This window comes from Opisthocomus hoazin, chromosome 7, assembly GCF_030867145.1.
Source record: "Opisthocomus hoazin isolate bOpiHoa1 chromosome 7, bOpiHoa1.hap1, whole genome shotgun sequence".
Lineage (NCBI taxonomy): Eukaryota > Metazoa > Chordata > Aves > Opisthocomiformes > Opisthocomidae > Opisthocomus > Opisthocomus hoazin.
The window spans coordinates 73,473,511-73,494,714 of NC_134420.1; the positions used below are offsets into that span (position 1 = coordinate 73,473,511).

A 21,204-nucleotide genomic window follows, 5' to 3' on the forward strand; every position below is an offset into this window, starting at 1 on the left:
CCAATGGACAGGGTGCGTGCACGACGGCCGGGTCGCTGTGGGGAGCAGCTTGGCTCCCCGCTGGCCCCGGTGACATGCTGATGCGCAGCAGGGCTTCTGCACGCTGTAGCGAGCGTGTGTCACATGTGATGATCGTTGGCACGTTGTGCTTGGGGAAGTGGTGCTCGGCAGATGTGACAAAAACCCACTGTGACCATTGTTGCATGCCTGGAAATCCTTACTGCTCTTACAGTATCCTGCTGCTACCCCGCCTGCTGTCGTGTCCAGGGTCATAGAATCATCGAACAGCAGAGCCATTTGGGTTGGAACAGACCCTTAAGACCATTCAGTCCAAATGTAAACCTGACACTGCCAATTCCACCACTAAACCACATCTCTAAGTGCCATATCTACACGTCTTTTAAGTACCTCCAGGGATGGTGACTCAATCTCTTGCCCAGGCAGCCTGTTCCAAACCTTGATAACCTTTTCCATGAAGAAATTTTTCCTTATATCCAATTTAAATCTCCTGTGGCGCAACCTGAGGTCACCAAGGTTCTCTGATGATAGTCAAGTCACCTGTTGAACATTCTGCTTGATAATCTTCCTGTATTGTTAGAGCATGTGGTGGCAGAGGCACAAGAACATGGGTTGTTTCCTCTTGCTTTCTCTGAAACACTCTCAAGGCTCTTCACCGTCCCTCACCAAGAGCTATAGGTGACGGGGGCGTGAACGTAGACACTCCTTTCAAGGAAAGCCTTGCAGATCCAGCTGCTCTGCTGCTACTATTTATGCCACAGGGTCTTTCGTACATCTCTATTGCTGTGCACGCAGCTGAGTTGAGAGGCTAATTTGAGGAACACCAGACATGTCTCCGGGTGAGTAGTTCAGGTTTCTGTTCCGTGCCGCCTGCCAGCTTGTCCCTGTGACCTTTTTGTTTTCTGTGCTCACCCCGTCTTGCTGATTATTTGATTGCACGCCGTGGCATCAGCAGAGTAACAATCAATTACTGTGACAGAACCCATCCAGAGGAAACTTTCTGCCTACTTCTCCTTGAATAATTAGAGAGGTAATGGAGCTGATGCCATCGGATCACAGAATCACAGAATGGTAGGGGTTGGAAGGGACCTCTGTGGGTCATCTAGTCCAACCCCCCTGCTGAAGCAGTGTATTCATCAGTATCCTTTGGACATGATGCAGGTTTGAAGCGTTACACACAGGTGTCGTTAGGTGCACTCACACCCCTTCATTCAGCAGCAGTGTCTTAATTAGAACTGTTCCCTGCGAGGCTGACGCCTGGGACGCACCGTCTGATGTCTGCAGGTACGGCAGGAGTTAGAGTGCCTTGGCACCATTTTTCAGACGCGCAGATTTCTTTGTTCCAGTGCAGACTAGTTTAAAACACAAACCCCAAAGTGGATGCTGTAACGAGAGGAGCTGAGCTCACCCCAGAAGCACGTGAGCGTGCATATGCCGAAGCACAAGACGACAATTAGCAGTAATATCGTGCAGCAGCAGGTAGAGGCACTTGTTGAGCACAGACCCGCTTTGTATCTAAAGACAGCTATTACTCTGCAAATTTATTATCTAAAGAGATGAGAAATTTGAAGGGAAGCAGAGACACTGTGAAGTGATTCACCTGCTGGCAGATTGCTATTGAGTGGCAGGAACAGAAATAGGAGTCAAGATGTGAGGAAGAACAGCAAAGGGACTAATTTTGCAACTCTCATTTGTTTTTAGTAGACTGAGTCCCTTTAAAATCAGCACGTAGAAGTTAATTTGGGTAAGTTATTGCAAGCAGGAGTTGTAAAACCAAATGCAGCTGCTTTGCAACAAAATCAAGGGGTTATTCTGAAAAGGAGGAGGAATGCAGACAATTTTCTCGGTGTATGTGCTTGAATCCAGGCTGTCAGAAGCGGAGCAGCTGCAAGGTTGGGTGTTGCACTGAGTCATGACCTCAATACTTTGGAGGAGCAAAAAGGAATAATAGAAAATAAAGCTGATAAGGGCACCACCCAGTTCATTTAGTCCCATTCTTCGTGACAGAATGCACTAGATCTAAACCTTGTCCTACCAATGTCCATTTAACCTGGCTGCCCGCGGCAGAGGTGATGCATTATTGGCAGGCAGTCTGGCCCATCGTTCTGGTCCTGTCCACCATGGCAAGAAGAAGAGATTATCCTCTTCCCCTTTGCAGCAATGTTTCATGTACTTCACAGAATCAAAGGATGTTAGGGGTTGGAAGGGACCTCTGTGGGTCACCCAGTCCAACCCCCTGCCCAAGCAGGGTCACCCAGAGCAGGCTGCACAGCACCGCGTCCAGGTGGGTCTGGAATATCTCCAGAGAAGGAGACTCCACAGCCTCCCTGGGCAGCCTGGGCCAGTGCTCCGTCACCCTCAGAGGGAAGAAGTTCTTCCTCATGTTCAGCTGGAACTTCCTCTGCTTCAGTTTGTGCCCATTGCCCCTTGTCCTGTCGCTGGGCACCACTGGAAAGAGTCTGGCCCCATCCTCCTGACCCCCACCCTGCAGATATTGATCGGCATTTCTAAGGTCCCCTCTCAGCCTTCTCTTCTCCAGGCTGAACAAGCCCAGCTCCCTCCTCCTCTCCTCGTAGGAGAGATGCTCGAGTCCCCTCCTCATCCTTGTAGCCCTCCGCTGGACTCTCTCCAGTAGCTCCTCATCTTTCTTGAACTGGGGAGCCCAGAACTGGACACAGGACTCCAGATGGGGCCTCACTAGGGCAGAGCAGAGGGGGAGGAGAACCTCCCTCGACCTGCTGGCCACATTCTGCTTAATGCACCCCAGGATCCCGTTGGCCTTCTTGGCACCCAGGGCACGCTGCTGGCTCATGGTCACCCTGTCGTCCCCCAGCACTCCCAGTCCCTCTCCACAGAGCTGCTCTCCAGCAGGTCAGCCCCAGCCTGTACTGGTGCCTGGGGTTGTTCCTCCCCAGGTGCAGGACCCTGCCCTTGCCCTTGTTGAACCTCATCAGGTTCCTCTCTGCCCAGCTCTCCAGCCTGTCCAGGTCACGCTGAATGGCAGCACAGCCTTCTGGTTTATCCACCACTCTTCCCAGTGTTGTGTCATCAGCAATTAGAAGATGGTTGTCTTGTGCCATCTCTTCTGTTGCATAACATACCTAGCTCCTGGATTTCTACCTTTGAGTCACATCATCTCTACCTCACCCTGTTCCTGTTGATCTCTTCTGTCTGCCTCCTTGGCAAAGTTCAGTGCTTCAGGGCATGTAGAGTTCTCCACAGCACCCAGCCTCAGAAGCGTGGCGCTCGATGCAGTGCTTGTTCCGTACATTTCCCAACAGAGTTCTTGTTTATGCCTCCCTGTATACTAAGTCCATTTTACCGAGCACGTATTGCTGGTGTTTGCTTTGTGTCCAGATTGCCATCCACCATAACCCTGAGGGTCCTTTCTCTGCAGCTCCTCATTAGCCGGTTGTTCGTAATCCACTAATTGTGTGGGCGACTGTTGCTGTTGCAAGACAAGATTTGTCTCAGCTAACTAGCAGCCTGAAAGCTGAAGTGTCTGCAGTACACTGGTTGTGCAGGGAGCACCGTACTCAGTGGGGAGAGGGAGAGAGGTCTCTGAAGAGCAATTAATCCTGTCTATTTTTGGAGAGCAGGAACTGTGCTTTAGGGGTGCTTATATCTCATCGAGAGACGTGACCTCGGATTGCACGCCTGACCTTCGGGTGGTTGAAATTAGCCAAGATGAATTTAAGCCTGCATGTACAGCTGTGCATCTAAATATAGTGATGAGGGGGACAGTTTCATGATTGGGTTAAGCTGATTTAACACTGCTCTGCTGCGAAAGGGAGGATCCTGCCTTCCCTTCATACCCTCTTGATAAAATGTCCACAGAATGAATAGTTCCTACAGTGTGGGAGCTGTGAGCTATTGTAGTCGTCTCCAGAGCGTAACCACCGAGGAAGTGCTCTGAATAGCAAACGTATCCGCCTCCCTTCCTCCCTGTTGGAGCGATCAATGCCACATCTGTGCGTGAACGGCAGCACGAGCAAAGTGCGAGTCATCAAAGTGCTGCTGCTGCTGGATGAAAAGCAGGCAGGCAAATCGGGAATAAAGAGATGAGTCATCAGAGCTGCATCCCCATTGGGTACAAAACAGAGGATTTCAGAAAAAGTTGGAGGAGGCAAAAAAAAGGCTATTGAGACTAGAGGGAGAGCGCAGGGAGGCAGCCATGGTTACCTGGGCTGGAGCTCCAGGCCAGCTTGTTCACATACATGTGAACATACAGAGACTGAGTCCAGCTGAAAATGCACCTTGTTAAATATAATCTCATTCTTTCCTTTATTTCTTTCCTGTACCTCCCCCCTCTGCTTCCCCTGCAACCTCAGAATCTTCCTTTCTTAATAGCATGCCTGGACAAAATAATGTTGCACTTCACTCAACTTTTAAGCCTCTTTTTATATTTTGAAGCTGAAGACAATGAGTTCTTCTTTGTCTGGGACTAGGTAGCACATTGAAATTGGGCAGTGACTGAGGTTGGGGCACGTGGAGGAATGGGGGTCTCTGGCAGTGGTGGGGGGCAGCTGCCCTGGATGGGGGGAGCCACCTCGATGTGCTAGAGCGGGTCCGGGTGCTTTCGTGAAGATGAGCACCCGAAAACACTTGCAATACTGAAGTCTGCTCTGGGAATATATTGCTTCAGTAATTCCATGTATTAAGCAAAAAAAAAAAAAAAAAACATATCCCTGAAAGAAATGGGATTTGAGCCCTTTGGCATTATTTTGTCCGCCCCAACAAATGCTGGAATTTCACAGGCAATGACGAAATGAGAAGAAAAGGAAGCAACACAGAAACCAGGTTGATGTGTACGGTGAGCACATCTGTTTTGTGTCTCTCAACTCGAAGGTGCTTAGAACTGGGAGTTGTTACAGCTGGAGTATTTTGCTGCTCTTCTGCACGTAGATTGCAGGCAGCATCTGAGCGAGACGCCACTGAAGTTCAAAGCTCTACTACTTGACACTGACTGCAAAAACACATTTCTACAGTGAGGGTGACTGAGCACTGGCACAGGTTGCCCGCAGAGGCTGTGGAGTCTCCATCCTCAGAGATATCCAAAAGCCATCTGGACATGGCCCTTGGCAAACCGCAGGAGGGCAACCTGCTTGAGCAGGGGATTGGACCAGATGACCTCCAGAGATGCCTCCACCTTCCTGTGATTCTGTGGTGACTTCTGGTCCTAAGCCTGGAAAGAGCTCAAGTGTAAGTGTCTCTGTATAATTTTTCTCCCTTGGCTTTGTTGGAAAACTCATTGCCAAGCCAAAGGTGAACCAGCTCCAGGAAGCCTTGCCCCTTCCCAGCAGAGTCCACAGCTAAGTCTGCGTGTCCTGAGAGAGCAGGTGAGCTGCTGGTGCATGTAGGTGTGTGCGTGCTTGCTGGCTTGATGGTTTGGCCCGCTGGAGTATCGTGTCCTGGCTGGTTCAATGGACGCTGGCACTTTCTGCCTGGAAGAGTTGTCTTCTTTGTGTGATCCACAAGTAGGACTGTCAAGCAGCAGTCAGATGGTGGCTCTCTCAGTAGCAGCAGGGAGGGTAAAGCAGAGAGGATGGGAGTATAAATGTCATTTACATATGGATTTGGTTTTTGACGATTGTTTGATTTGATTTGGGGCAGTGGGTTTTTTAATTTAGGGTTTTTTCTTTTCTTTTTTGAAGAAAGGATGTACCATATTGCAGCGCGCTGTGGTAGTGTGGTCAATAAAAAGTTTATTTTTACCCTGTAACTTAAAATCTGGACCTTAGCTGGGAATTATAATCTATTCTTTTTTGAACTTTACTGAGTAAATAAGTACAGAAATGGTGCTCCCAGCCCAGCAGGGACTTCAAAAGTTCTCTTTTTTTTTTTTTCTGAATTGAAAGGGACTGTTGATAATGTGTGTAGTTAGGAGAATATGCAGTGTATTCCTGCAAGAAATCATGGCTGTAAGTTAAATGGATGCATACACCCAGACGTATATATGAAAGCATAATTGAATTATGTTCTATTACTTCAGTTCTGCATATAAAATAATTCACAAAACTGGAGGAAATTATGTCTTTTCATTCTTGTTCATCATAGATGAGTGAGTCGTCAAGGACATGACTTTCTGCCTCTACTTTGATATTGTTATTAAAGTATTAGTTTTCTTTTGTGTTGCCAGTAATCCCTAAAGCCAATTGTGACATTTTCTCAATTCCATATACCCAGTCTAAATACACATATTTGTCTCTCTGTAGTTATAAAACACGCTGGCGTCAGATTTTTTCTGTACACTGCACCAATGCCAGATATCTTTTTCCTCCCGGTGCAGCATCTGTCTCGGATACCCATCCCAGGCAGCAGCAGAGACTCTGCTGCTTTCAAGTTCAGTGAACATCGGTGTTGGATCATTGATTAGAAGATGTTTCCAGTCTCCCTGCCGACGATGCTCTGGCAGCTCCCTTTAAACTGGAAGCATTTTGGTGTAGAGCTAGGTTGTTATGTTGAAGGTAACTGATATTGTTAAGGATGTATCTCAGGGTGTTAATGATGACTTAATGACTGCTAGCTCTGTGCTGGATCTGAGAAACTTTTGCCCCTGTCATTAATCAAAGCCAGTGAGTGTTGCATGCTGTGTTATTACTCTGTGAGGACTGGTATTTGTTGTAGCCACGTTCTATAATTAATCTCCGTCACCAGTGCCTAACTTGTCTTGCGTGCACATGTTAATACTAGGTAAAAAAAACTGATGCAGTTCTGATTTAAGTTCTCCGTAGTGACTTGTGTTGTGACCCGGCGTACTTCCAGTAGCACTTTGTTGTGTGCACTGTTGAGTTCCCAGCCCGGCTCTACAGTCCCACGAAATACACTGGATGCAGAAGCAATACTTGTACACGAAAGCCTCTGAATTGAAGTTCCTTTAAAAAGGATGCAGCTGCAATATGAATGGGGACCTGAACAGTTTCCCTCGTCGTGAGTAGTGCCTTGTTCTTCACAGGGAAGAGCTCGCAGTGGCACTGCGGCTTTCTTTGTCCCCTGGCAAACCAACCATGACTTTGAAATGTGGGACTGGCACTCAGAAACCCCGACTTCTAAAGGGAAGTAAAGATGCAGAGCTCTCTTGAACACTGAGCCATTCTCACTGTGATGTCCAAATACGATGTTTGGAAAGCTTGTTCCATGCACTCACCCATGGAAATATTTACCAAAGCTTGCTATTGCTTGATAATTAATTTTATTATTCCTATCAGAGAGTTGAAAGAAAGTTTCCACTGGGCAGGTTGCCTGGCTGCGTCTCTGCCGGTGAAGGTTCTGGCTGGGAGATGCTTTGCTTGCCAAACCTGGATGGCCCAGCATTCATCTTGTTAATCCTAATGGCTGGTGGCTATCTAAGAGAGACTCCAGCCAAGGTGGAGCTTTGGAGGTGACAATACACTCCGTTTATTATTGACTCCTTTTGGCAGGGACATTTCTGTTGCATTAGGAATTCTATATAAATTCATAAGATCTGTATATGAGCACCTCCTGCGTCTCTGTCAGTTCTGGTATTGCACAGTTGTGTTGGCTCCGATGCTCAACTTTCTAAAATGGTACTGAACATTACTTAAAAATATAAAATCCACCACTCTTCAACTCTACATGAAATTGAGGACATCAGTCCTGCATCTGCCTGTGTGTGTCAGCGCGACTCTGTGACCCGAACCGTGACCCAGGGTTTTAGAATCATAGAATCATAGATTGGTCAGGGTTGGAAGGGACCTTAAAGATCAGCTGGTTCCAGCGCCCCTGCCATGAGCACGGACATCTCCCACCAGCCCAGGGTGCTCAGAGCTCCATCCAACCTGGCCTTGGACACTGCCAGGGAGGGGGCAGCCACAGCTTCTCTGGGCAACCTGGGCCAGGGCCTCACCACCGTCATGGGGAAGAATTTCTTCCTAATATCTAAGTGAAATCTGCCCTCTTTTAGTTTAGAGCCATTCCCCCTTGTCCTATCACTACACACCCTTGTGAAAAGCCCCTCTCCATCCTTCCTGTCGGCCCCTCCAGGCACTGGAAGCTGCTCTAAGGTCACCCCGGAGCCTTCTCTTCTCCAGGCTGAACAGCCCCACCTCCCTCAGTCTGTCCTCGTAGGAGAGGTTCTCCAGCCCTCAGATCATCTCTGTGGCCTCCTCTGGCCCCACTCCAACACATCCATGTCCTTCTTGTGTTGGGGGCTCCAGAGCTGGACGCAGTACTCCAGATGGGGTCTGACGAGAGCGGTGTAAAGGGGCAATGGTATGAACAGAAATGACATGAACAGAAAGAACTCTGGCCTATGAGGGAGGAAGTGAAAAAAATCAGACTGTTTCGTTCCGGGAGGAGATGAATAGGAAGGATGGCAGTTGAAATCAATAAAAGACATAATGCAAGATGAAACCAAATTCAGAAGAATATAACCAGTAGAAAATAATGAAATATATCCCTACTTTGCAATGGAATTTTGTGGGATTTCTGCAAGATTTAAGCAGAAACCGAGGAGCTGCCAGGAGGCAGCTGTTTAGCAGAGGAAATTTCTGGGCTGGTGCAGTTGCACAACTTTTCTTTTGATTGCACATCTACTTGCTGAGTTCTGGGGGCTTTGAAGCACTTCGATTGTAAGGTACCTTTCATGTAAGAAGAGCTCTGCATAGATGTGGTAACCAGCCAACTATCTTTCTTGGTGAAACTAAATTTTGAAAAAAATTATTAAATAAAATCAAGATTGGAGGCATAAATTGCTGCCTTGATATCACTTCAGTATGTATCTGTTGAAATGATCTTGGTTGGGACTATGGGGCGGCTTGTTTACAAGATTGTGAGGGGCTTCTCGAACCTCGGAAAGCTCTGGTGACTTTTCTGTGCCTTTCAGAAACTGCAGAGGCAGAATGTCAGCGCTGGCTCCAGCCTTGTTTCAGGAAAGCCGGCTGGGCTGTAGAAGTGGATGGGAGCTTGGCTCACACTTGTGTTTCTGCTCCCACAGTTGGGGTGGATGCCGTTGAGTGAAGCCACTTCTACCCTGGAGGCTGAAGCCTGACTCCCCCAAGCAATATACATGGTAAAGGCAAGGCCAGCACCTTTCAGACTTGTACCAGGAATACACAACTGCATGTACTAGTTTTTACAAGTGCCATTTTCATAAGATTCAGATCTTTTGGAGAAGTCTTTATATCTCCTCTTCCTTCTGATTCAATTACATTATTTCCTTCTATCTAACCAAACATCACAGCTTGAGCTGGGACTGCATCGTGGGTCTCCTGCTTGGAGTCCAGCCATGCCAGATGCTTTACAAATCCAAAGGATGTATAAACACATACATTGTCGTTCTGGATCAGATCTCATGTGTGTCCTTAACAAGACCCAGCAGGAGATGTTTCAGAAGAGTGCATAAAAAGGGTGCAGTAGACAGAGAAGTGATAGTCTGCCCTCCCATTCCAGAAAAAGATACCGTTTTATCCCTTGAAGCATGAGTTTGAATAATCCTTCGACAATATTTTGGTATCATCATCAACTATTATAATTGCTCTGGATCATCTTGTCGTTTTTATAAATGCCTGCTCCACTTTTTAACTATGCTGGACTAAAAAAAATTATGTGGCGATGAATTACATAGTTTAGATTTATGCTGTATGTGGTGTTTAGCCCCAAAAGTTTACAAATACACAAAAGAAACCACAAATCCATTTTAGAGAGAGGATTAGGCCGAAATTTTAGTTCTGTGAAAGTGCAGGGATCTAAGAGGATTTGCAGAACGCCGAGATCGATGGAAGGGTAGCACACGTAGGTTGTTAAAAACGGCACTTTCTGCCCGTTCCTGTCTATAGGCTCTGATGCATTTGTAAATCCCCATCCTAAAGATGGGATTGATGTCACCCATCTTCTGCCATCTAAATCTTACCTGTCTCGATTAAACTAATCTTTGGGCTCCGTCTGCAGTCAGCAGGGAGAGATGGATACCACAGGGGAAGATTCTTACCAGAAGACAGCTCAAGGTAGATAAGGGGAATTGCCTTTTGGCAGTACCTCTTGCTGTCGTTGAAACTAGAACAGGGAGAGATCTCGTGTGACAGCAAACTCCATTTCCCTAGCTCAAACGTGAGCTAGTTGAAAGCTTTGTGCCTAACAGATGTTTCCTCAGAAAATCAGAGAGAGAGATCCTGCAGCAGCCCTGAGCAGCCCAGTTCAGGGCTTACCGTCCCTACTGTCACATGGAGTTTTGTCGTCACGCCTTCGTTGCTCCTTGCTGTGCTGCAGCTCTGCATCCCCAGTCTGTGGGGAGAGGCGGCGGTTTGCAGCTGCAGGATCCTATGGGGACCAGTTAGAGGTGTTCCTCCAGTTTGGGAGGGGAAAGCACGTCTGGATGGAGTCAAACAGAGGAGATACCCAGTGAAGCAGACCTGCAGAAGCCCTATGTGCTGTTAATTAACCCACATCAATCAATACAGTTCTTTCAGCAGGTGACTAAACTCGTGATTTAGCCCCATGCGTTTCCACATCTAGGTCCAGGCTGACGTAGAGATGTGAACACAAGCACTTTCTAACTTTGAGCTAATGCCATCTTTCTGCCACCCCGTGGTGTCTGAGCATGTCGCTGGAGTTCTGAGCATTTCAGATTTTTGTCGTCTGCCTCCTTCATTCCCCGGCTACGTCTCCCTACTTCTCTCTTTTTCTCTCTCTTCTCTCTTTGCCAAGACAATGGGTCAGAGCCATGATGAGAAGCCACGGGTGTCCAGTTCTTGTCTGGCGCATGAGCTGCTGAGTGTTGACTGCCACCTTTCCCCTCCCTGCCTGGAAGGAGAGATCGATGTCGATGGCTTTGGGAGCCGAGGTTTCTCCCTGAGATGGGCAAGCACAGGGATGGCAGCGGGGCTGAGCGTGTTTCAGCGGTGGAAGGACTAAGTCCAAATGGCCACCAAGAAACTTCCAATCTCTCCATTCCTAGGCCAGAGCTTGGCAGCTTGCACAGGACAATAAATCAGGCAAACAGTGCGGCAGACTCCGTACTATCCTCAGTTGCACCATCAAGGTGAAAATAAGAGGTTCTATATTATTGGTGCATTGTGATATGATGCTGATTATCTGCAGGGCTTCAAGCAGAGAACTATTAGAATAATAGCTCGTTGCTGTGGATTCGCCTTCTACTCCTAATAGACATTTGACCCTTTAGATGCTACGCTGAGTTTCATTTGCTGGAAACCTTAATGTCCCTTCTGAATTTCTTAATATTCTTTGCTTTAAATTGTGCTTTTAGCAGTAGTAGTTGAGTGTATTGCTGGATTTTTGTTTGTGTTTGTCTAGTGGGATAGGTTGTAGTGAAGTGAAATGTGTGGTGTAAGCAAAGAGGAATTGCTGTACACAAACCATAATTTTTGTGTACTTGCTGTTCTGAGTGCTGTGATGAAAGGGATGTGTCACAGCATTTGTATCACATCAGCTGCTATCTTTGTCTCTCTACCTGAAGTATGGCAAAAGGGCCCCTTTCATCTGGGGGATTATGAGGCCATTACGGTAAACAGCACCACCAGGCTGGTTTAACATCGTTGGAGCTTTCATCTTTTGTTCTAAGTTTTGAAGCATTATTTCTCTTGTTCCCTGTCTCATGACTTGATGCTTAGTGAGAGCAGTTCCTTGCCAGAGTTGTTCAGGGAAAATCATTCAACTCGGGAGGGAGAGAGGGAGGGACAAAGGGGCCAGCTGAGTGCTACCCTTTGGTTGATCACAGAATCACAGAATGGTGGGGTTTGGAAGGGACCTCTGTGGGTCACCCAGCCCAACCCCCTGCCCAAGCAGGGTCACCCACAGCAGGCTGCACAGCACTGCGTCCAGGCGGGTCTGGAATATCTCCAGAGAAGGAGACTCCACAGCCTCCCTGGGCATCCTGGGCCAGGGCTCCGTCACCCTCAGAGGGAAGAAGTTCTTCCTCATCTTCAGCTGGAACTTCCTAAGCTGCAGTGATGATGACCCTAAAGATCTGGATCTCAGTTATAGCTGCACAGCAGGTTCCTGGACCTGTGCTTCTGCTGCTTTTGCCCGAGCGAAATCTACTTAAGTATGAAACATGACATACTGCCCAGTTTCATCTCTCTAATCCCAAAACAGAGGTCCATCAACTGATGGATGCATCAGCTGATGAAATATATGAGGTCTGGGACATGAGTAGAGACACACAGTTAGCGGGCAGTGCTGACTTGTTTTCTGTCTGTATTTTTAGCCATGCACCCCGTTTCTTCACCTTTAAGCTGGTTACATGAACCCAGTAATTTATGCTGGGAAGTGTCTGCAGGGTCCCAAGCCAGGAGGAGCTGGAGGAGGGGGCTTTGCTTGTAAACCTCTGCTCACTTAAAGTCCTTCCCCGGCGGGGGGCTGCCTGTTCTCTCTGTGCTAGGACAGGTGTGAATGAAGTGCTTCCCGTTTGTGCGCTCCAGCTTCCAAATGCAGAGAAGGCTCATTCCTCTTGGGTGAACTCCAAATAAGGAAAACCCTTTTTTATAGTTGCCTCTTGTATTTGCCTTTAGTAAGCAGTGTGTATTTCTTTAATATTGAAACAAGCTCCATATAGAAAGCAGAACACACACGATCTGTAATACAGAACAGAGATAATATATCCCTGTAATAATGAGGATAGTGATACGATTTTTGGATGTAACAGTTTTATTTTCTTTCTTTTTTTATTGTCACGTTTGCTGATATTCTTTCCCCAGACTTTCAGTCCTTCAGCTTTATGCCTATGTTTATTTAGTATTGCTGCTTCTCCTGTCCTAGCAATATGTATTTATATATTGGCTCATCGTTGTGCAGTTTAGGTTATGCCTTCAAGCAAAGCCAGAATCTAGCAAGGGTGGATCCCTCGACATAAATGACAGGGGACGTCACACCTTAGATTGTGACTTTAAATTCCAGCGTCTAAGATTAATTGTCCTGCACCATTCCTTCATACTGCTCATTTCTGTTGCTCCCCTTATGTCACATGCAGATATTTCATGGAAAAGAAGGGGGAATGAAATTTAATCACTTGCTTCTCCTTTCTGAGAGCAGCAGCATCTTTCCATTAGCGTGTGCTGCAATGTATTTCAGCTGGTTTGGTGGTCCTGCCCAAAGAAAGCCCCTGCAGCTGGTCATAGGTTATAGGATGGGAATTAGTAGGGACCCAAGTCTGCACCTCTGCCGTGTCTCTGCGAGGAGACGGAGCTGTGGCCACGCTGTCTGCTGGGGCTGTGAGCTGCAGGTCGCACAGCCCATGCAGGGCAAAAAGCATCTGTGCTGGGTTCTTCAGCTTCCCACTGTGCAAGGAGATGTCCCAAGGGAGATGACTCTTCTCGATTCAACAGACCCAACTCAAACTCTACAAATTCGTTTCAGTTGGCAGCCAAGTCCCAAGGAGTTCATAGAGGTGGTGGCTGGATTAAGAGGGCTGGTTTTCAAAGGGCAGGATCTGACTTGAAGAGAACAATATACTTTCCGTGCCAAATAAGAAGATTGTTACTAATTCCTTTCTTCCAGGGTTTAAAATCCCGTGTGCTGGCACCTGTCCCATACATTAGACATTACTTCTCGAGCACAGCCACGGGGTTGTCCACAGATAAATCCTCATCTGCAGTTTGACAGCAAGGCAAAAGGTGATGGCTGAGCAGGGTGCAGAGCAGGGCAAGAAATGTGGTGTCAGGGGGAGCATCAGGATGGGGAGCACCCTTATCAGAGGGCAGGTGGTCGTGCCAATAGCACTGTAGCTGAAGTTCTTTGCTCATCTCTCTTGGCTTGAGCATGCTTGTCAGGACTGAGCAGCACCCCAGGCATAGCCCCGCTACACCCTTCTCTTCCCCTTGTGTTTTGCAGCATCCCCTTCAATTAAGCTTCTTGTGGATGACCCGATAGTGGTGAACCCTGGAGAAGCGATCACCTTAGTCTGTGTGACGACAGGAGGGGAGCCAGCCCCCAGCCTGACGTGGGTGAGGTCTGCAGGCATCCTGCCCGACAAGACGGTCCTGAACGGCGGCACTCTAACGATACCGGCCATCACGTCAGAGGATGCCGGCACGTACAGTTGCATCGCCAACAACAACGTTGGAAATCCTGCAAAGAAGTCCACCAACATCATCGTGAGAGGTAAGCTGAGCTGGCAAGCCAGCGACCTTTACCTTGACCTACGAATGGACTCCTAATCTGGCATGGTAGCAGTGTTCACAGAGTGGTCTCCTATGCTTCCAGATGTGTTTCTGGTCATTTCTAATAATGTATGAGATTAATCAGTGCTGGCTTCCAATCGGCAGTGGCTCTTGTGCTGGGCTCCAGCCTCTTGGCTGGAACAAGGGCAGCGTGGTGCCCCTTTGTACTGTGAAGATGCAGCAGCTCACCCATCCAAACCAGAGATCTCTGAAGCACCCCAGGTCCTTGGGGCACTGCCTGTGCTGATCCCCTGCGCACGCTCTTGCGGCAGTGCCCTCGAGGCAGGGTTGCGTGGAAGAGTTTCCCTCCTCTGGATGCATCCCCAGCTCATGGAGATGTCGTTACCTACTTCACCCTTTTCTTCCTCCTCATCAGCTGAACGCGTTGTTGAAATTAAGGCTCTTGAGCATGCTGTGAATCTGCTGCCATCAGACCACTGCTCCCTGGGAAGGAGATTTAGATCAGTACCTGTGCTTTAATTATACTAAATAGCAGGGTAAATGTCTGTCTTAGATAAAAGTAAGAGAAGAGTGCTTGCAGAACAATTACTGCCAGGCGGAGAGCAGCTCTCCCCTGTTGTTTATCGCTTTCTGGATAACCCCAGGGAAGTGGCCAGTTGGTTTGAAGCAGGAGTTCGATTAGCTGATAGGCACCATCAGACTGGATTAATCTACCTGAACCAAACAGTCCATCTAAAACTAATTTTCTATAATCTAATCTGTGAATGGTAGTGAAACATAAACTCCCACGCTATAGGAACTTTAAATAATAGCATGTGATAAATCATACTCGGGAGAGACTGCTGTATAAAGAGCCAGTGGTGTGAATATTTTATGAGAGCCATAACCCCTGTTCACTCCTTATTGCCCAACATATCGTAATCTTCAGCAGGATGAGGAATTAGAAGCTATTTCTGTTCTGGGGGTCAGGGAGAGAGCCTTGCGTCAGCCTTGGTCTGCAGGAGTTTACTGGGAGACGTCCACAGATTTATTTGCAATATTGTATTTCCATTTGAATTTTTGACATTTGGCTTAGGGGTTTTGTTGGCAAGAGGCAAAAGCGGTCTTGTTTCAGGAACACAGCATCGACATTAATTTGCTGTGATTTGCAATGGCGATGAGGTGGTGAAGGGGAGATGTGAGTGAAACACACACTCGGAATGAGCAAACGGAGAGGAAGGGCTTTGCGTGAAAAGAAATCTCGATATTTTAATTGACCCAGCAGACAGCACTGGAGAGCCCAGAGGAAAAGCCAAAGGCCCTAGCTCCCTGCAGATACAAATTTCATGAGTCATAGCATAATAATAATATGCCCTCACATTTTTATTTATAGAAGACTGTGCCTATGAGATGCCTGGGAGCTGCCAGATGTTGAACAAAATATCAGTAAAGCATCTGAGGTGACTTTTTCCTTTTTTCCTCTCTGCTGTGTGGCCCTGTTAGTTCTGAGCAGGGACCACAACGAGGAACAACCCATCAAATAAATGAAGCACAACTCCCTTCTAGCCCCAATGCATTTCTACCCACGAGGCTTTTCCCCCTTATTATTTCTGTTAAAGGGGAAGAACTGTCGTTTAGGAAAAAAAACTTTGTTCTAGTCTTGGTTGATTTATCTTTGCTAAAAGTAGTGCTGAGTTTAGAAGTGAAACAGGAGAGAAATTTGTATCCGAGTTTTGATTTTACTTTGCAAATAATAATTTGTGTATATATTTTTTAGTATTTTGCCTGTAGCTCATTGCTTCTCTCTGTTTCATCTCTTTGTATATCAGGATTTTCACACAGCAGCTGAGGAAAAAAGAGTATTTACTCAAAATAGCATCTAAGCCTTGCAGGAGAAGCATTTGGTAAATGGAGTTCACATCTTCTGTTAGGTGGACTAGCAATCCCAGGACTAGATGATAATCCCTTGATTTTACCCAGAAAGGAATATAAAATTGTCTAAAAGCATCATCAGGGCTGAGATGAAATTTGTTCTCTTTAAAATTCACTAAACTTCACTGTGCATTTATCTGAACGTGCCTTTACTGCACATGGTTCATTCCATTGATGCTGCCTCACCTTCAGCAGCTCTTGCCTTTTCTCTGGGCATTTTCGTGTCTGTGCGGCTGGCTGCCCAAGGCTGGGGCTCCCCGCCACACAGGACTTCGAACCCATCATTAATGATATCATATGACTGCTACGCATTTAAGAATAATATAAAAAATCTAAAACTAGAGAGGATCCTTCAAAAAGAATCAAATAAAAGCAAATAAAAGAGCAAGAAAAGTAATTTATCTTGTTTGAAAGTCGGGAATCATGTGGATCGATAAGCAATAGAGGCAACAGAGGAGGCTGTGTTTAAAGAGCAGATTCAGTCATCGAGGCACTGATGTGACACCCGGGCGTACCCAGGTCAGCTCTGTGCTGCTCCATCAGTCTTTGCCGAGACCCTTAAAAAATGGGGATAAATATAGAGAAATGGTAAGAGGAGCAGATATGACGGCTTGGGGGAAGATGTGTCACCTGAAAGATGGTGCAAAATGTGCCCATGTGGAAAGGCTGTGTAAAGAGTGTTCTCTGCTTCTCCAGGGTGTAAATATCTAGTGACATGCGTTCTCACTTCTGCAAGGTGTAAATAACTAGATCCCATAATTGCCACGTGTTGCTCGAGGAGTGCTGGGACAGCGGGTGCCACTAATGGTCTCGGTGCGTTGCCTGCCATTTGTTAGCCCCCTGGATTTATCTGCAACCCTCCCGCTCTGTGTAAGCATTTAAGGTGTTCTGTTACTTGATCTCTTCCCCTTCCAGTGAGCAATGGCATGGAAGGAGATGTTTGTTCTTCAAATAAAAATCAGATCAAAGCTGCCATTGCAGTGAGGAACGCATTTAGTCATAACCATCTTTGGGTGGGTTTTGTTTTAGGTTTTTTTTTTTTTTTTCCTCTTTCGGCATGTGTAACTTAAAAGGAATTGTAAATCCTTTCAACAAAAACGAGCAGTTAAATGAACGCTGTCAGATAAAGCAAGGTCCTGGAAAGATACCACTTTCTTAAGCAAACTGTAAGCCTCAAACTCTGCTCCCGTTGCCTCCGTTCTGCTGAGCTGCTGTGTTCGTGCCTTCCCCTTTCGGCCGGCAGATAATGTTAATGCAAGCTTTGCTGGGATGATAAAGGGAAATTGTTCCGAGTACCACAGTGCCGTTCCTTAAGAGGCACAGACAGAACACGAGATCTTTCATTTCCTCTGTTTGCTCTGAGCACGAGCTCACCAGAGGCAAATCAGTGCCCATGTGTTGTTTACCTGGCAAAATCACCACTTCGTGAAAAAGTCTGCGTAATACAGCCATTTTCAAGACCGCTATTATCAGCCTAACTGTACCCAAAGTTATGAAAATGTATTTCATTCCATCAAAGACATTGTCATCCATCAAGGTGTCTTGGGTCAAAACAGAGACAGAAGAAATACTTTCTCATTCCAGCAAATCTGGCTGCTCACTGTTTGTAATTAGGAAAGTTTCTTTCGAAGTATTTTCTTTAGATTAATGAGTTCTTTAAATGATTGCAAGGCTGCTAGCACTTGAGTATTGGTGGGTGTTCTCATCAGTGGCATCTTCGCATCCTGCTCTCAGACTGGTGATTAGAATAGCTTCTCGTAGCGTGTTTCTGGACAAAATCTTTAGAAAGCAGAAGCAGCTCTGAGCGAATATTGACTGCTCTCATTCTGGTAAAACTTGAGGTTTTTCTGCTTCTCTTAAAAAAAGAAAAAAAAGCTCTCTCAAGTAGCAAATCCAACACACCCTCTCTGCTTAAACCAAGAAGTTCCTGACAACCTCCATGCCCGATGTGTGTATTTTTTTGCTGTGCTTGTTTGGAGGATGTTCTGGTTTGTTTTTTTTTACCCGCCTGGACAAGGTCCTGTGCAGCCTGCTGTAGGTGACCCTGCTTCGACAGGAGGGTTGGACTAGATGACCCACAGAGGTCCCTTCCAACCCCTACCATTCTGTGATTCTGACTTTTTCCTGGCAGAGCAAAAAAAAGTTGTTAGGATGCAATGGAAACAATTTGTCAGAAAGTCCCGGATGGGAGACATCTGGTGCACTTCTTTCAGAGTTCTCTCCCACCCAAAATATTTGTGTTAGATTGCTTTCAGCATGAACTGGTCACTATATACCTCTGTTGGTCCCAATTAGAGGAGAATGATAATCAGTCTTCCTGTGGATATTTTGTTAATTAAAACAAGAAGCAAACACAGACACAAACATTTGTGCTAAAATCAAATGCAAAACCTCGTTTACTCACAGCCCTTGGGCCAACACACGTGATGATATGGATACTTCTTGGGGTCCCACACACACGGCTCTGCAGAGAGGACTTGGCATTATTGCCGGGAGCGTGGCAGGACCTCATCTATGATGTGACCCCAGGCTCAGTTCCTTGCCCTGATCTGGCACAGCAAGTTGAACATCCAGCTTATCCCATGTCCTAGGAAACTCTGCTAGCCTGAGGATTTTTTAGACTTTGCTGTTAGAGGTTATTTTACTGCTTTAATGTGCTCTCTTTGATGCGTATTTGGAGAGGGAAGCAAAAGGCATTAGAGAAGTGGTAATATTGGCATTGTAATCCTTAAGATACTACATAAAAGCATGATCATCACAATACCGTATTTTGGGTGACAGTTGGAAATGTCAAAAGAGGCAGGAATCAAGATAATCATATGTCTGTGGCTTCTGGAAAATTATACATTTTCAACGTGACTCAAACTGGGTAGTCAGAAATATGAGAGCATGGAAGAACAAATTCTCTAAAGACACGGCGAAAATGGAAATAATATCTCTCTGTAGATACCAGTATGTCAATGAAAAATTAAAGGCTTTTGATGATGAAGGATGTAAGATGTATCCTCCATCCAGCAATAGATCAAAAATGCTAGGTAGCATATCTGAAGGGCACCTGTGCATCAGACTGGGAAACAGGTAGAGCCAGAGAAATATTTTACATGTCTGAAAGAACTGAGCACTGAAATGGTTTGGAAGGGTGTCTGCATGCATCAACCCAGATTTCACAGAATCGTAGAATCATTAAGGTTGGAAAAGAAGTCTCAGATCATCAAGTCCAACAAGTACCCCCAGGTCCTTTTCTGCTGGGCAGCTTTCCAGCCACTCCTCCCCAAGCCTGTAGCATTGCATGGGGTTGTTGTGACCCGAGTGCAGGACCTGGCGCTTGGCCATGTTGAACTTCATACAGTTGGCCTTGGCCCATTGATCCAGCCTGTCCAGATCCCTCTGCAGAGCCTTCCTACCCTCCAGCACCTCGACACTCCCACCCAACTTGGTGTCATCTGCAAACTTACTGAAGGAGCACTCAATCCCCTCATTCAGATCATTGATCAAGATGTTAAACACGACTGGCCCCAAAACTGAGCCCTGGGGAACACCGCTCGTGACCGGCTGCCAGCTGCATTTAACTCCATTCACCACCACTCTCTGGGCTCGGCCATCCAGCCAGTTCTTTATCCAGCAGAGAATACATCCATCCAAACCACGGGCAACTAGTTTCTCCAGGAGGATGCTGTGGGGAACAGGGTCAAAGGCCTTACTAAACTCCAGGTAGACAACATCCGCAGCCTTTCTCTCATCCACTAGGCATGTCACCTGGTCATAGAAGGAGATCAGGTTGGTCAAGCAGGACCTGTCTTTCATGAATCCATGCTGGCGGGGCCTGATTCTCTGGTTGTCCTGCACATGCCCGGTGAGTGCGCTCAGGATGAATCGCTCCATAATTTTGCCCAGCACTGAGGTCAGGCTGACAGGTCTGTAGTTCCTGGGATCCTCCTTCCAGCCCTTCTTGTAGATGGGTGTCACACAGGCGATCCTCCAGTCACCTGGGACCTCCCCTGTTAGCCAGGTGTGCTGACAGATGATGGAGAGTGGCTTGGCCAGCTCCTCCACCAGCTCCCTCAGCACTCTTGGGTGGATCCCATCCAGCCCCATAGACTTGTGAGGGTCCAGGTGGCACAGCAGGTCATTAACTGCTTCCTCCTGGATTATGGGAGGTCTGTTCCGCTCTCCACCCCTATCTTCCAGCACTGGGGGCTGAGAACCCTGGGGATAACCGGTCTGATTATTTAAGACTGAGGCAAAGAAGGCATTAAGCATCTCAGCCTTTTCTTCATCCTTGGTTGCCTCATCAGCAACTTCTCCCATTAGCTCCATTAAATACATGCCTTTGTCTCTCCATTGTAACTGTAACATTTTTTTAGCACCAATTGACTCTGACTGTGTGACTTCTCCCTTCTGTGAAGCAGAAGCACAGTGTCTGGAGTTAATTTTTCAAAGGGGTGGGATTCCCTGTCATTTTAAATATAAAATAATAATTTAAAATGACCTATTCTCAACATTAGCACAAAAGATTTCGCTGAACAAAAAGCACTCCGGGGAAATGCATTTTAAGGCTGAGATTGCTGGAAGTACCTATTCCATTATGTCTTTAAAAACTGGATGTGAACTGTGTAGTAGCGACTGCTAAAAAGAAGGTAATGGGAAAAAAAAAAAAAAAGAAAAAAGAAACATCCAGATTGTGAAATAAATGAATTTTTTGTTGCTTTTGTAATAGATTTAAAAAAAAAAATTATCCTGCAATTGGTATTTCTGATGTCCATTCTCGCACAATTGCTCATCCTTCTCCTTTCCTGCGATGACTCTGTATATCCTGGAGGTTTTTCTTAGGAGTTTCCCTTGTTTGGTTTAGAGCAGTCGCATGATGTAAGGGATAAAAATAAGTCTGTCTGGTTATGCTTCAGCACGTCTGCTGTCACCCCTCGAAGATCCTCGAATGCCGTTAATTGAGATGTGAGCAGGGTCCCCACGGGCTGATGCCGAGTGCCAGAGCAGAGGCGAGGAGCACAAGTTTTATCCGAAAGGTGGAAACCGGGTTTTGGTGGCCCCTGTGACAGTCGTCACCCAGCAGTTTTGCGGCCGCTGGATGCTGGCCAGCGATGTGTCCATCTGACACGCGTGGTCGTTAGCTGGCATCATCTGTGATGTTGGGAGTGCTGGTTGGGGTTGCTGGCTCCAG

The 21,204-nt window shown here is 46.7% G+C and overlaps 1 protein-coding gene across 1 annotated transcript in view; it reads left to right on the forward strand.

Moving 5' to 3' along the window:
* MDGA2 (MAM domain containing glycosylphosphatidylinositol anchor 2) overlaps nucleotides 1-21,204 on the forward strand; it is a 436,731-nt gene that overhangs the window by 235,220 nt on the left and 180,307 nt on the right. Inside the window, exon 6 of the mRNA XM_075427304.1 lies at nucleotides 13,825-14,094. Within this exon, the coding sequence (XP_075283419.1) occupies nucleotides 13,825-14,094 (270 nt within the window). The remainder of the gene's footprint in view (nucleotides 1-13,824; nucleotides 14,095-21,204) is intronic.